The sequence below is a fragment of the Colossoma macropomum genome, unplaced genomic scaffold, assembly GCF_904425465.1.
Source record: "Colossoma macropomum unplaced genomic scaffold, Colossoma_macropomum, whole genome shotgun sequence".
In the NCBI taxonomy this organism is placed as follows: Eukaryota; Metazoa; Chordata; class Actinopteri; order Characiformes; family Serrasalmidae; genus Colossoma; species Colossoma macropomum.
The window spans coordinates 10,001-23,197 of NW_023495088.1; the positions used below are offsets into that span (position 1 = coordinate 10,001).

The 13,197-nt window shown below is 39.2% G+C and overlaps 1 protein-coding gene across 1 annotated transcript in view; it reads left to right on the forward strand.

Annotated features, from left to right (window-relative positions):
- Positions 1–13,197, forward strand: part of LOC118800999 (mitogen-activated protein kinase kinase kinase 5-like) — a 68,389-nt gene that overhangs the window by 7,609 nt on the left and 47,583 nt on the right. The window contains exons 5-8 of the mRNA XM_036561170.1: positions 1,094–1,282; positions 6,856–6,962; positions 9,583–9,753; positions 12,617–12,729. Coding sequence (XP_036417063.1) covers positions 1,094–1,282; positions 6,856–6,962; positions 9,583–9,753; positions 12,617–12,729 — 580 coding nt within the window. The remainder of the gene's footprint in view (positions 1–1,093; positions 1,283–6,855; positions 6,963–9,582; positions 9,754–12,616; positions 12,730–13,197) is intronic.

The window sequence follows — 13,197 nt, forward strand, 5'->3', positions numbered from 1 at the left end:
AGCAATTTGATGAAACTTGAGTTGTCCAACAAGCCACATACAAAGGTTTGGGCACTCCTGGTCGAATTATGTTTTGTTGATTTTCTAAGTGAAAATAAGTTAATACAACCTATACAGAGAACATACTAATGCATAATTACTACATTTACGGCATTTGACAGACGCTCTTAACCAGAGCGACTTACAATTTGATCATTTTACACAGGTAGGCGAAGGTAGTGTTAGGAGTCTTGCCCAAAGACTCTTATTGGTATAGTGTAGAGTGCTTGCCCCAGTGGGGGATTGAACCCCCGTCTACAGCATAGAAGGTAGAGGTGTTACCCACTACACTGTACCAACTTACTATTTATTTACTGAATTTAAACTATTGGAAAATATGAAATATGACCTGTGCAACAGTTACAGCACATTTAATATTTATATTTTATGTTATTCCCCCCAATATTTTGAACTCTTCAAAGAAATAGAAATTGTTCTCTAACATTTGCCGAAAAATGCCATATTTATGTTTGTTCCCTGTAGAGAAAGTGTTAACTGACACTGTGTCATAACAGTAAGCAATCTGAGCTAGTGACAATGTCAAAACCAAAACAATCCCATTATAATCAGTGAACCGGCTGAGTGTGATTTGACGCAGTGAGTCATTTTTGATTGTTTTTTTGATTTCTATTTTTCTATCTTTGATGTGTTGCATCGCTCTGTCATTCCACCTCAAAATGGTGGTCGCTGTATATGGCCATGCCTCCACCAGCAGCAGGACACTACATCATGTTATTACCAGTCAACAAAGAAAACATGCTCATTTATTATTACTTTTTTGGGGGGGGGAAAATTAAAGTGTCTCCAAACTTTTGCAGTAGTATATATGACAAGTATGGTGCTGTTTTTTTCCTCCAAATACTTCATCCTGGGTGTTTCTGTTAAGAAAGTCATTGAAGTACTTTCAGTTTAATTCAGAGTGGAAGCTGGCTCGGTTGTCTGGCAGCTGTAAGTGAACAGAATGTGGACTGGCTGGTGGTACTTGAGGACCGAGTGCAAGTCCTCTGGGGTGAGATAATGCCAAAGTAATGAAAACTGAGGTTAACGTGGTGTGTTTGTGTTGTCTCTGTGCAGCCAGTACTTCCGGGAGACGATACTCAACGAGATCCGCAAAGCGCGGGAGCTGTACACAGGGGATGAGCTAGCGGCAGAGTTGGGGCGAATCCAGCAGCGATTGGACAATGTGGAGTGCCTGTCGGCCGACATCGTGATCAATCTGCTCCTGTCGTACAGAGATATACAGGTAACAATGTTGCGATGTCTCAACTGAGATGTGGGCAAAGCAAGTTTTTCTAGACTGATTCAGTTCAGTTTATTTATTTCAGTTTATTCAGCTGTTGTGGTACATTTCGAAAGCAGCCCAGAAAAAAATGTAATGTCTTCTTGCAACTGCCCTTTCAAACTAGCCCAGTTTGGTGGGAAAACCACGAATCTGGCAACCCTGAAGTGGATATGTGCATGCAGTTTTTCCTCATTGCCATAGCGATGCTGCATGCATATTGTTAAATACAGTTTCACTACAGCAGCTGTTCGATGCAGTTTGAATACCATAGCTTTTCTTTAAGTTTGTGGTAGGATTGCTGTGGCATTGCCCCCCTTTTGTGATCAAAACTCAGACTTTTGATTGGTAGTGAATTTATTTTTCTTTACGTCATTATGGGCCATAAGATTACGCTTAAAGCCCTATTTGAGCTAGATTAGTATTACATGAGGACATTTACATTTACAGCGTTTGGCAGACGCTCTTATCCAGAGCGACTTACAATTTGATCATTTTTACACAGGTAGGCGAAGGTAGGAGTTTTGCCCTATATGCCCCACTATACCAAGGACATACTGTAATTTGAGTAATTACTGATAAGATCTGTGATTTTAATCCAGTACAAATCTGACATGGCAGTAGTTTTTACAAGTGTGCTAAGTAATAATTCAAGAGTGAACTACTTCCTATATAATTCGCCAAACTCAGAGCTCCTTCAGTAACAGGGTAAATAGAAAAACCGGGTAATAGAAAACGGACAAGGCCGAAGTTGGCTTCCTATTCACCAGCTTATCTTCAAATTTTCTCATTCCACCTTAAACAGTACAGCAGTTACTGAGGCACCTGAGGTGCCAGAATTTGCAACTTCTGCACTATTTAAGGTGGAACGGGAAAATTCAGCTTTGTACTTTTTTATTTGCCAGCTGCTGAAGCTGGCGAAAAAGAAGCGGGGTAGGAAAGGTGCCTCCCTTTATTTTCATTTTTTGTGAACTAAAGACAAGTCTAACAGCTAAACCGGAGCTCAGTTTGACAAGACTGTTGAAATCCACTGCACTTTTGTTGATGGACGAATTATGTGGAGAAGAAAAATGAACTTGAAAGCCGCTCTTGCAAGGCAATGCATTTTATGTCTCATTGGCTGGCATTTGTTAAGTTGAATAAGCCCACTGTACTATCCTAATGCTAGTCTATATATCATTTAGCTGCACAACGTGTTGTTATTGTAATGCTGATGTAAACGTCTGCGTGGTAATGTTGCGATCCGGGCTATTTGGGGTAACTTGGGGAAATTACAGAGAACCCTTATCCCGTACTAAATGACCAGTCAAATCATGCACAAATTACAAACTAATCCAGCTCGAATAGGGCTTAAGCCTGGACTAAAAAGGAATTTGTAGTAGTGGTTCACCATGGGTATTGCAGTTTACTCCAAGAGTAGACTTCATCTATATCCTGTAAACTAAGCCAACAAAATTCGTTACATAGTTACAAAATGAATTACATTTACAAGTTTGGGTTTTTATGCTTGTTCCAATGTCAAACAGAGACACTAACATGGCAAAAAGTAACAAAGTGGTCATTCTGCAAAACAAGACTATATGCAAACCCAAAACAACATCTCTTTAGCTACGTACAAACACAGATGGGGAAGGTTAGGATCTATACTTTCAAAACTCTCTCTCTCCACCAGTTTCAATGAACTACGAGACAAGTAATTAAAGGAAGTGTAACAAGAACCGTATATACCGCAGGAGATGTAAGGGGGCTGAAAGCAGCCTATTCATAATGTTCTTACATTGTATTCGGCTTGCATTGTCTTTCAAAAAAGTGCATTCACCATGGCAACATTTTCTTAAGAGCATGTGTAATGATTTTATAACAGCATAGCCGTTCTGGACTTTCTCTGCTGATGTCTCAAAAGAGCCAATCTGCCATTTACATGAATGTTGAATGGTACAGGAGTCTACAGGCTGAAACTGGCTCTGGGAGAGTAAGCATTTGCTCACTTACACATATTTCAGTCCTGGAGAAGAGATTTCACTTGACAGTGTTGTTGAACTACAGCACTCCAGCAGTTCTAAATTCTAAACAATGCTTTACGATATTTTTATAATAGGCATGTCTTATGGAAGGATGAGGTGCATGTAGGTCAGTGTTTACTGTGGTCTGCCATGCGTATTTGCCAGGCATTTTCGGACATAATCATTGAGCATAGTGCTTTTAGCCCACATTGTTATTGGTTCCACTTAGTAGTTAAGCAAGTTAAATGTACCAGGCTAATTAGCAACTCCTTTCTATCAAATGCTAAAGCATCAGCCTTGAGGCTCTCAAGGACAATGTATATGTTCATTTGTCATGGCTAAAGCAATTGTTATTTGATTTACACATTTTTTATTTATTATAATAACTGGATATTTGTTAATTTTATAAAAACAATTTAATAAAAGAGAATACATTTTTGGGCCAGACTCTGTGGGCAGGACGAGTATACATTGTGAGCACCAAAATGCCCGCATGCTCATACTTGTGGACCACTGCAGACCAACTAAAGATAGTACTGACCGGTACTGATATTAAAACCTTGAGTATCGATCAACACCAATACTAAAAAACCCCGTAAAGCTGTAAAATTAGCTATTTTTAATTGAAGCACTTCACTTAAGACAAGCATCTAAAAGTAGGATATTTCAGTATAAATGTGTTCCAGGACTGGATCAGATTCATTTCTCTCTGTTATCCAGTCCAGCATTTCTACTGAATTTGACCCAATACTGATAATTGGTATCTGATTGGTGCCGTCTCTAATTATAACTTTTAAAGTACACAGCCATCAAAGTCTTCCTCCTCAAAGCAGAACAGATCATGGTTTGACCAAATGAGCCGGGGAAATTGAGGAGGGGTTGATCTTCTCTGAATTGGAACCAGACTCACGTCTCTGAGCATCAGTATAAATGTTTGAAGAGCTCAGCTTCTATCCAGGCTCTGCTCTGCCTCAGCCTGACTGCCTTGCAAGCAAACTGCAATCTACTGTAGGTGGGCCTTGTCCAATCTAATGGAAGCAGGCAAAGTCCAGTTTCAAGTGTGCAAACCTTTAAGTATGTAGAACAGTGTAATGAAAGCAGACACAGTTTAATTTTAAAGGAAAAGGTCACAGTTTGAGCTAAAAAAGGGTTAAAGGAATGTTGAAAAATCTAATTGACCCAATTTTCCGCTCACCCCAGATGTAGTCGATCAGCCAAGACATGTTTGGTGTCCAAATTTTGCTCCTTTAGTTTTAAACTGGAGCTGTGAGGCTAATGTTGCTATACACTATAAATCAATAGTCATACAATTTTTTTCAATTACAGACTGTAGTTCATCTGTTTCTATGCATACATTATTAGCCTGCTTTTGCCCTGTTCTTCAATGGTCAGGACCCACACAGGACCACCACAGAGCAGGTATTATTTGGGTGGTGGATCATTCTCAGTACTGACGCGGTGGTGCCATGTTAGTTAATGTTGCGCTGGTACAAGTGGATCAGACTCACTCTCCACTCCTACCATGTTGGTAGCTGTAAAGTCAGAGACAGTAGCTCATCTGCTGCACAGATTGTGTTGATCATCCTCTTGCCCTCTATCAGTCGTCACAGGAAACTGCCCACAGGGATATTTTTGGTTGGTGGGCTAGTCTCAGTCCAGTAGTGACACTGAGGTGTTTCAGAACTCCAGCAGCACTGCTGTATCTGATCTACTTGTACCAGCACAACACACACAAACATGCCACCACCACATCATTGTTGAGAATGATCCCCTATCTAAATTATACCTGTCCTGTGATCACATTTTGGGGTCCTGACCATTTAAGGAGAGGGTGAAAGGGGGCTAACATGGTATGCAGAGAAACAGATGGACTACAGTCTTTAATTGTAGAACTACAAAGTGCACCTGTATGGTCAGAAGAGCTGATAAAATGGACAGTGAGTGTAGATAGGTGTACTCAGTGAAGTGGCTGGTTGGTGTAAGCTACTAGACGATTATTATATTGACTCAGTGGCCCAATGGATAAGGGATCAGCCTCCGGAGCTGGGGATATTGGGTTCGAGTCCCATCTGGGTCGACGAAGATGAATGTATGCATTCACCAGTGTGTGTTTGGTGTTTTACTGCATGGGTGGTTTAAATGTGGAGGTAAAATTTCCCTGTTGTGGGACTAATAATAATAATATATATATATAAACATTGACCACATGTTGACGCCTACACTTGAATCTTTCCTTGATTTGCCCTTCCATCAACACTTCCGCATGGTATCCGCCACTGCCTCATTCCTCATCAATTAATAACAACAACAACAAATGATAAAGGTTGACTGAATTATTTACCTTGCTGTTAGTACTCACATGCTGTGCAGGGAATTAAGAGTATAATGCAGAAGGGTTTCATTAATAATGCAATGTGTTGGATATGAATTGACAGGATACTGCTGCTTCTAAAACAGTGTTTAAGAACGAAAAGGCCATATGTTGTTGACTGGAGCTGGGACTGTGAAGCTTGATTATGAACTATTATGAATATAGTAATTATCATCATTTAGTTCTGTCCAAATCTTTCAGATCAGTAACTTTTTACACACTGCACATCCTCATGAGTAAAAATTACCATTGTGGAATGATGTTAATAAATGTTCCATCATATTCTATAGAAAGTGGGTTTTTGAGTAGAAAGAAAAATTTAGAAAAAAAAAAAACATTTCTATGATAGGGCTAGATTCTAGCTCACTATGTCATTTTTAAATTTATGTTAGCTAGTGCACACCAACATTTTGTAACACTTTCTTTTACAGTCCCCTAAGTTCTAGGTAGTATCCAGGTAAGTGTGAAGTACAAACTCCGAAGTACTAGATAATTATTTTAGGTAACATGATGGTACGTTCTGAGATTGTTTTTAATAAAATTACACTGAAATCTGTTAATATCACATTTTGCAATACCTCATAAAGATTTGTAGTAATAAGGTAATTACACTGAAATCCAACAGGTTATAGCTGTTAATATGACATTTTGTAATACCTCATAAAGATTTGTAGTAATAAGGTAGCAAGTGCATACACTAAATAAGTTATTTGGACTAATGCATTGGAACTTAACATCATTATCTAGTACTTTGGTGTTTGTACCTCACACTTACCTAGAACTTAAGCATCTGTAAAAGAAAACATTACAAAGATTTTTTAGCTGTTCTAGATTAAACAGTCATTTAAAGCTTGTAAAAGACATTCCATTCCAGATTGAACAGGATTAGGTGTGTGTGGGATTTTACAGGTGCTATTGGGTGATTTTATTTGTGTCTAGTTTTTTGTGTGGGGGTAGTGTAACCTTTGTGTTTTCAACCAGAACTTAACAATGAAATAAGAGTTACTACAACACTTTCAGAGATTATACAATAAGCATAAGGATGATATTAAATAAAAATAAACTTGCAGCCCAGATTAAGCTAATATGTGCTGGACTGATGTGTAATTTCTGTGCAACCTGTAATTATTTGTTTGTTAATTAGTTTCTTTATTTCTTTGCAGGATTACGAATCAATTATAAAGCTGGTGGAAACTCTAGAAAAGCTCCCCACGTTTGACCCTGTGGCCCATCCCCATGTGAAGTTCCACTATGCTTTTGCTCTGAACAGGCAAGTGTGGAGAATTTTTGTTTTGCTTTGGCACTTAAGCAAGACTTACACTGTGTGAATCTGCAAAACTTATGCAAATATGCATTTTTTTTTTAGTGTTTATGGGCTTTCTTCTTGATTTGCATGTGTTACAAAAGTGTTTTACTCTCAACAATAATGATGCACGGCATGCATCTTAAATAGTAATACCCTCATGGCTGGCGAGGGAATGCTATTTTTTACTTTTCTCAGACGCTCCTGTGTTTTCCCAAACACATAGTAGCAGTTTCCTCTATTAGAGCATCAACAGCTGAAACATAGCTTCCTGTTTTTTTGTTGAGAGATTTAATTGTGCTCGTTTGCTGTAGATGATGAGATGTTTTTTCGACGGCTGGGGGATTCAGCAGGGCTCTCGCGGGAACGTTAAATTCTCTGGTAATTGTCGCCCAGGGGACGTTTTATCATGTCCTGCCTCTGAGCCAGAAGCATCAAGTGACTCATATGTGCATCAGAAGAGATGTAAAAAAAGTGCAAACTCATGGTGTTTTATGTTGATGCAGTTTTATTGTGGCAAATGAAGCAGTAGAGTTAGTTAGAATGAGGCTATTAGATTGTCTGTAGTTACCTACACTAGCTATAGTGTTTGTAGGTGTGTTGGGGCTCAGTGGTGGAGCCAACCTCAGGGCAAACCTCAGTAGTGCCCTACCAATTAGGGAGCGATGGGTGATTTAATGCATAAGCTTAATTGGGCTTAAACTCAGTGCCCCCCAGGTAATTCAGGGCATCTGATTGGTCTTTTTTTTAATAATATTTATCCTCCACCTGCCCACCCACTCGCCAGTGACTATCATTTCACGCCTGTCACTGTTATTCGTTCATTGGCTGGACTTGCTTTCAGTTGTTTTAACGTCTGTAAAAAAAAATCTGTAAGGATACTTTTCCACACCCCCAAAGTTCAGTCTCGGAAGTTGGTTGCATCCAACAATCCCAAACACATTAGGTGAAGTTGAGGTCTAGACTCTAGCGTGGTCAGTTTTGAGAACAGCGGCTCTGCAAATTTTCTTGTTGTCTTCCCACAGTGGAAGGATGGACAGATACACCTGTGGATGTTTTCAGATCTGAAGCAGTTTTGGTGGTCCACCAGGTTGTTAGGAGTCCCTTTTTCTCTGTGTCTTTTAATAAATTTAAGAACTTTAGTTTTAAAAAGTCTGTGTTTTTCACTTCCTTTGTGTTTCCCTTTCTTATGCGAATGGATTATTTCATATCTAACCTATTCAGAAATCTCTCCTGAAAATGAATAACTTGTACTTAATTAGAGATGCACCAATACCACTTTTCCCTTTTTTTTGTTTTTTCTGGCATGGTTGAAGTGACGGGCTGCAAGAAATTGCTTCGTGGTATCGGTATGTATCGGTATCCCATCACTGATACCGAAATTGCGTTTAAGTGCCAGTTTTGGCACAGTATCCGATATACAACACTACACTTTCTGCCTGTTCTTACTGGAAATTAAATGGAGGCTGACCTCTGAACTTGTGCACAGTACTGTATGTATGTCTGTGGACCTTTATAGAGGCTATAGGGTTTTATCAAGGCCTAGTCTGTAGGCACAATAAGAACAAAGTTGCAACAAGTAGGAGAGAGAAAGATTTCATGAAGTAATTGGGTTAATCTTACAAAAGCAAACAGCACTCTAATCCAGCAGCCTGATCCTTAGGCTGCCTGATCTCTCTCTCTCTTTCTCTCTCCCTCTCACACACAAACACACACACATTCTTTCCCTCTCTCTCTCTCTCTCTCTCTCTCTCTCTCTCCCTCTCTTTCTCTCTCACTCTCACACACAAACACACACACATTCTTTCCCTCTCTCTGTCTCTCGCTCTCTCTCTCAATTCAAAGTAGCTTTATTGGCATGATTGTCTAAAGTACAGTGTTTCCAGAGCATGTAAACTTCTGAACATACTTTACAGAATTAATAACAATTATAGAATTAATGATATAAATGAAGTAAATAAATAAAACAAGTCAATATATATTAAATAATACTAAGTTTCTTGAGTTAGTTTGGATTTTTCACAGTGAAAGAGGAAGTGCAGCTCTGTCTTGACCGCACCGCTCTCACAGTCTTCTTTCTCTGCTCTCTCTCTCTCTCTCTCTCTCTCTCTCTCTCTCTGTCTGTCTCCCTCCCTCCCTTCCTCCCTCTCTGTTGTTTTCTCTGTGCTGAAGACTGGAGTACATTGTGTTCATTCTTTAGGCTTGTATCAGATCAGCAGGTTTGGAATAAGTGACAGATGACATCACTCTGTCTCTTTGGCTGAAAACCACATGATTCAGCACGGCTGCTCTGTGTGTGTATGAGGAGCCCACAGTTCTCAGGACTCCGTCACACTTTACCTTAGAGTCAACCCTGACCTGTGTAAGGGTCAGTTTGGGTCAGTGTAACATGAAGAAATGTAACACTTGAGGGGAAAGAAAGAAACTTTGATAGATGAAACACTGGATTTTTTTGTTTTCAAAATGGAACAAATATTTTGCCTTTCTTCTTTCTTTCTTTCTTTCTCTCCCTATCTTCTTATCTGTTTTTCTCACTCTCCTTTTGTCTCTGTTTCACTTCTCTCTCTCTGTCTCTCTCTCTCTGCAGGAGGAATCAGCCAGGTGACCGACAGAAGGCTCTGGACATCATGCTGCCGCTGGTGGAGAGCGAGGAGCAGGTAGCCTCTGATATTTACTGTCTGGTGGGACGGATCTATAAGGACATGTTCCTGGACTCGCACTTCGCTGACACTGAGAGCAGAGACAGCAGCATACAGTGGTGAGCACACCTACGGTTTGCTTTTACAACATTCCAGTTGACCACAGAGAGTCATAGTAACTGGCCATGACAGTCCCATTCTGATAGTTTTGAAAGAGTTGTTGAGAAAAGGAAAATTTGTATTTACATCTTTGTGCAGTATGGGGGAAAAATACATAGTGGTGCATCAATCTGAATAAAAGTACTTTCAATAGAGTCTGCAGTCATTTAAAATAGAATTATTGGCCTATTTATTAAATATAAATAAAAAAAGACATTTGTTATTGTTATAGGAATGTTTGTTCTGTATAAAAAGTTCATAGAGTTGGGCGACATCCACTTTTTTCATACCTACAAACCATCTCTGAATATTACCACAATAAAAAATGTCACTTATACGGTTACCAAATAAGTAAACACAGTGCATGATTTTCAATCCATCATTCAGTACATGCCACACCATCTATCTAACAGCAATGGCTAAATGTTACAGTGCTGTTAATTAGCTAAGAGGACCTGGTTAGCGTTAGCTTAGCTGGCATGCTAGCAGCTCTGCTCACCACAGAACAGATTCGATTCTGGCTAACTACAGCACTGACACAAGTTTAGATGATATTGAGTGAAGTCATGCAACTAGTTTTGGAGTTAAAGAAAGCTGCAATTAAACATGTTGAACCTAACATTAGCATAGCTAGACGGCTAAAGAACCCAACAGTACCACACACAGTGGTTCGATTTCAACTAACTGACACGCGTAGATGATATAAACTCATGCCTGAGGGTGAAGAGTCGAATGACTGGTGTTGGAGTGACGGAAAGCCAAAATCATTGTGGTGTCTGGAGCCGTAGCATGTTAGCTAAGCTAATTATAGCTCAGTTAGTTGACCTGAAGTGCCACACACCACAGTACAGGCTCGGTTCTAGCTAAGTGATGTTAAAATTAAAATTACACTCATTGTGAGGTTAGAAGCTCATGTCTGAGAGCGGAACGTCGAGTAACTGAGCAGCACTAGACCAGCATAAACTGCACACTTAAAAAAAACTTTTCTTCAAGGGTGCTTTAGTAAAGACAGTGGTTCTGTTTAGAACCACGAAATCTATAATCTATGCTTGAATGTTTTTTTGCGAGGTGAAATGGTTTTTCAGATTGGTGAAAAATATGTTGTACATGGTTCTATCTAGAACTTTTTTGAAAATAGTTCTATAGAGCACCAAAAAGGGTTCTTCTATTGTTACAAGCTTGACATTGTAGCAATTGCAGAACCCTTTTTAGTACCGTATACGGCACATTCTCCATCAATCTGAAGAGCTGTTTCACCATGCAAAGAACCATTTAAGCATGAAATTAAGCCTCAGTCATTGTTCTGAGTAGAATCATTGCCTTTATTAAAGAACCCTTGAAGAACCATCTTTTTCTAAGTGTGTTGCTCAGACCAGCGTAGGCCAGCATGGAGTGCATGTTGGTCTGTTCTGTTTTTTCAGGAACAGTGGAAAAGGAGCTGAATTTGGTGGGGAGGGTAGGTAGGGGTAACAAAACAGCCAGTGCTGGCCACGCCACAGTGAAGAAAACAGCACAGAGCAGCATGAATTACATGCTGGTCTAAGCTGGTTTTTGCTGGTCTAGTGCTGGTCTGGTGGAATGTGTTTATTTGGCATTTTATAAATAGATGTGGAACAAAAATTTTGACACAAATATTTTAAATAGTTACCAACACTAGTTCATCCAGTTATATTCAAATACTTTGAGAAATTAGTGATGGCTGAATACTGAGTGCACTGTTTTAAATGTATACAGTAATGTGTTCCATTATAGTACATAAAAAGTGATGTATTTAGAATACATTTTGAATACATCTTGGTAGGGCACATGTTTTCTTAATTCATGCTGTTCCTTGCTGTTACTTGTTGCCAGTTTTCTTCATGTAATTATTCTGTTAATACTGTTCTTGAACAGTTTGCTTTTCATTTAAAAAGGTTAGAGGTTCCGAAAATTCTCAACTTTTTTTTCTTTCTCACCACCTGATTCACTCCCAGAATCTCTTGAGCCTTACAGTACAACACTAATGCTATTTTATCACTCAGACTCAGTTTGAACAACCCCTTAGAAAGAGTTCAGTAACACGGAGATTAATAACTGATCATCACATTGATTTATCAGTCTACTCAGGCTTTAGCAGAGCTCAGTAACACTGAGATTAATAACTGATCATCACGTTGATTTATCAGTCTACTCAGGCTTTAGCAGAGCTCAGTAACACTGAGATTAATAACTGATCATCACATTGATTCATCAGTCTACTCAGGCTTTAGCAGAGCTCAGTAATACTGAGATCAATAACTGATCATCACATTGATTCATCAGTCTACTCAGGCTTTAGCAGAGCCCAGTAACACTGAGAGTAATAACTGATCATTGCATTGATTTCAAATCCTCTTTCAAATTCAAGTTCAAGAAGCATGTTTGAGAGTTAATAATTAAAAAAAACATTGATGGTGTTTCTTTTAAATATTGTATGCTGTTTAATTTAATTGGTAACTAAAAGTATTCTCCTTAAAATTTAAAAAGCAACTGTCCTCTGAATACCACCTTTACAAAATGTAACTTGGACTGAATACAGGTACTTGATTTCCATATCCTGAATATGTATTTCAAACACTGCTTATATTTGTGTAATCTGAAGAACAATCCTACCCATAAACCAAATCATGATGACATTTGAAATGTCATGATACACTGAGTCATTTCCTTAAGAAACATGATAAAATTGAGTGTTAAGGTCAGAGATTTAAAGCCCTAACATTTACATTTGCATCATTATCATTCAGCTTTGTTTCCCCTTTCTCTCTCTCTAACTCTCTATCTACCTTTCTCCACCCCCTGCAGGTTCCGGAGAGGATTTGAATCAGAGCCCACTCTTCACTCTGGCATAAACTACGCAGTGCTTTTGCTGGCTGCCGGCCACCAGTTCGACTCTTCCTTTGAGCTGCGTAAAGTGGGTGTGTATCAGGCCAGAGGTGCATTTCCTTTTGTAGGCTTCTCTCTGGCTTGTTCCTGATTGTGACACAGTTCAAACTAATAGACTGCGGTCCAGTGAAATGGAGGTAGGCATGCAGTCAAAGGCTGTAGATGCAATCGGTCGAAATTAGACAAAGTCCAATCAGAGGGAGGTAAACACAGCCCAGTCTGATGCAGGAAGATGCAGTCCAAACAAAGAGAGACACAAACAGTCCATTCTATTGTATTTAACCCTTTCTCACAGTTTCCATGAAACGAAACTTCGGCCTGTTTTTGGATACGTCGCCGACTAGCGTAAGCCCTAAAGTTCATGTAATTGCAAATATTACTGTACTGCTAATGAGTATGCCATCTTTCGAGCTTCTTTGACATGTAGTTTCTGTAAGGAGTTACCAATTAATCTTATTTTTAACGTTGAGAAATTAAGATTGAGGCAACATGAGGCTGAA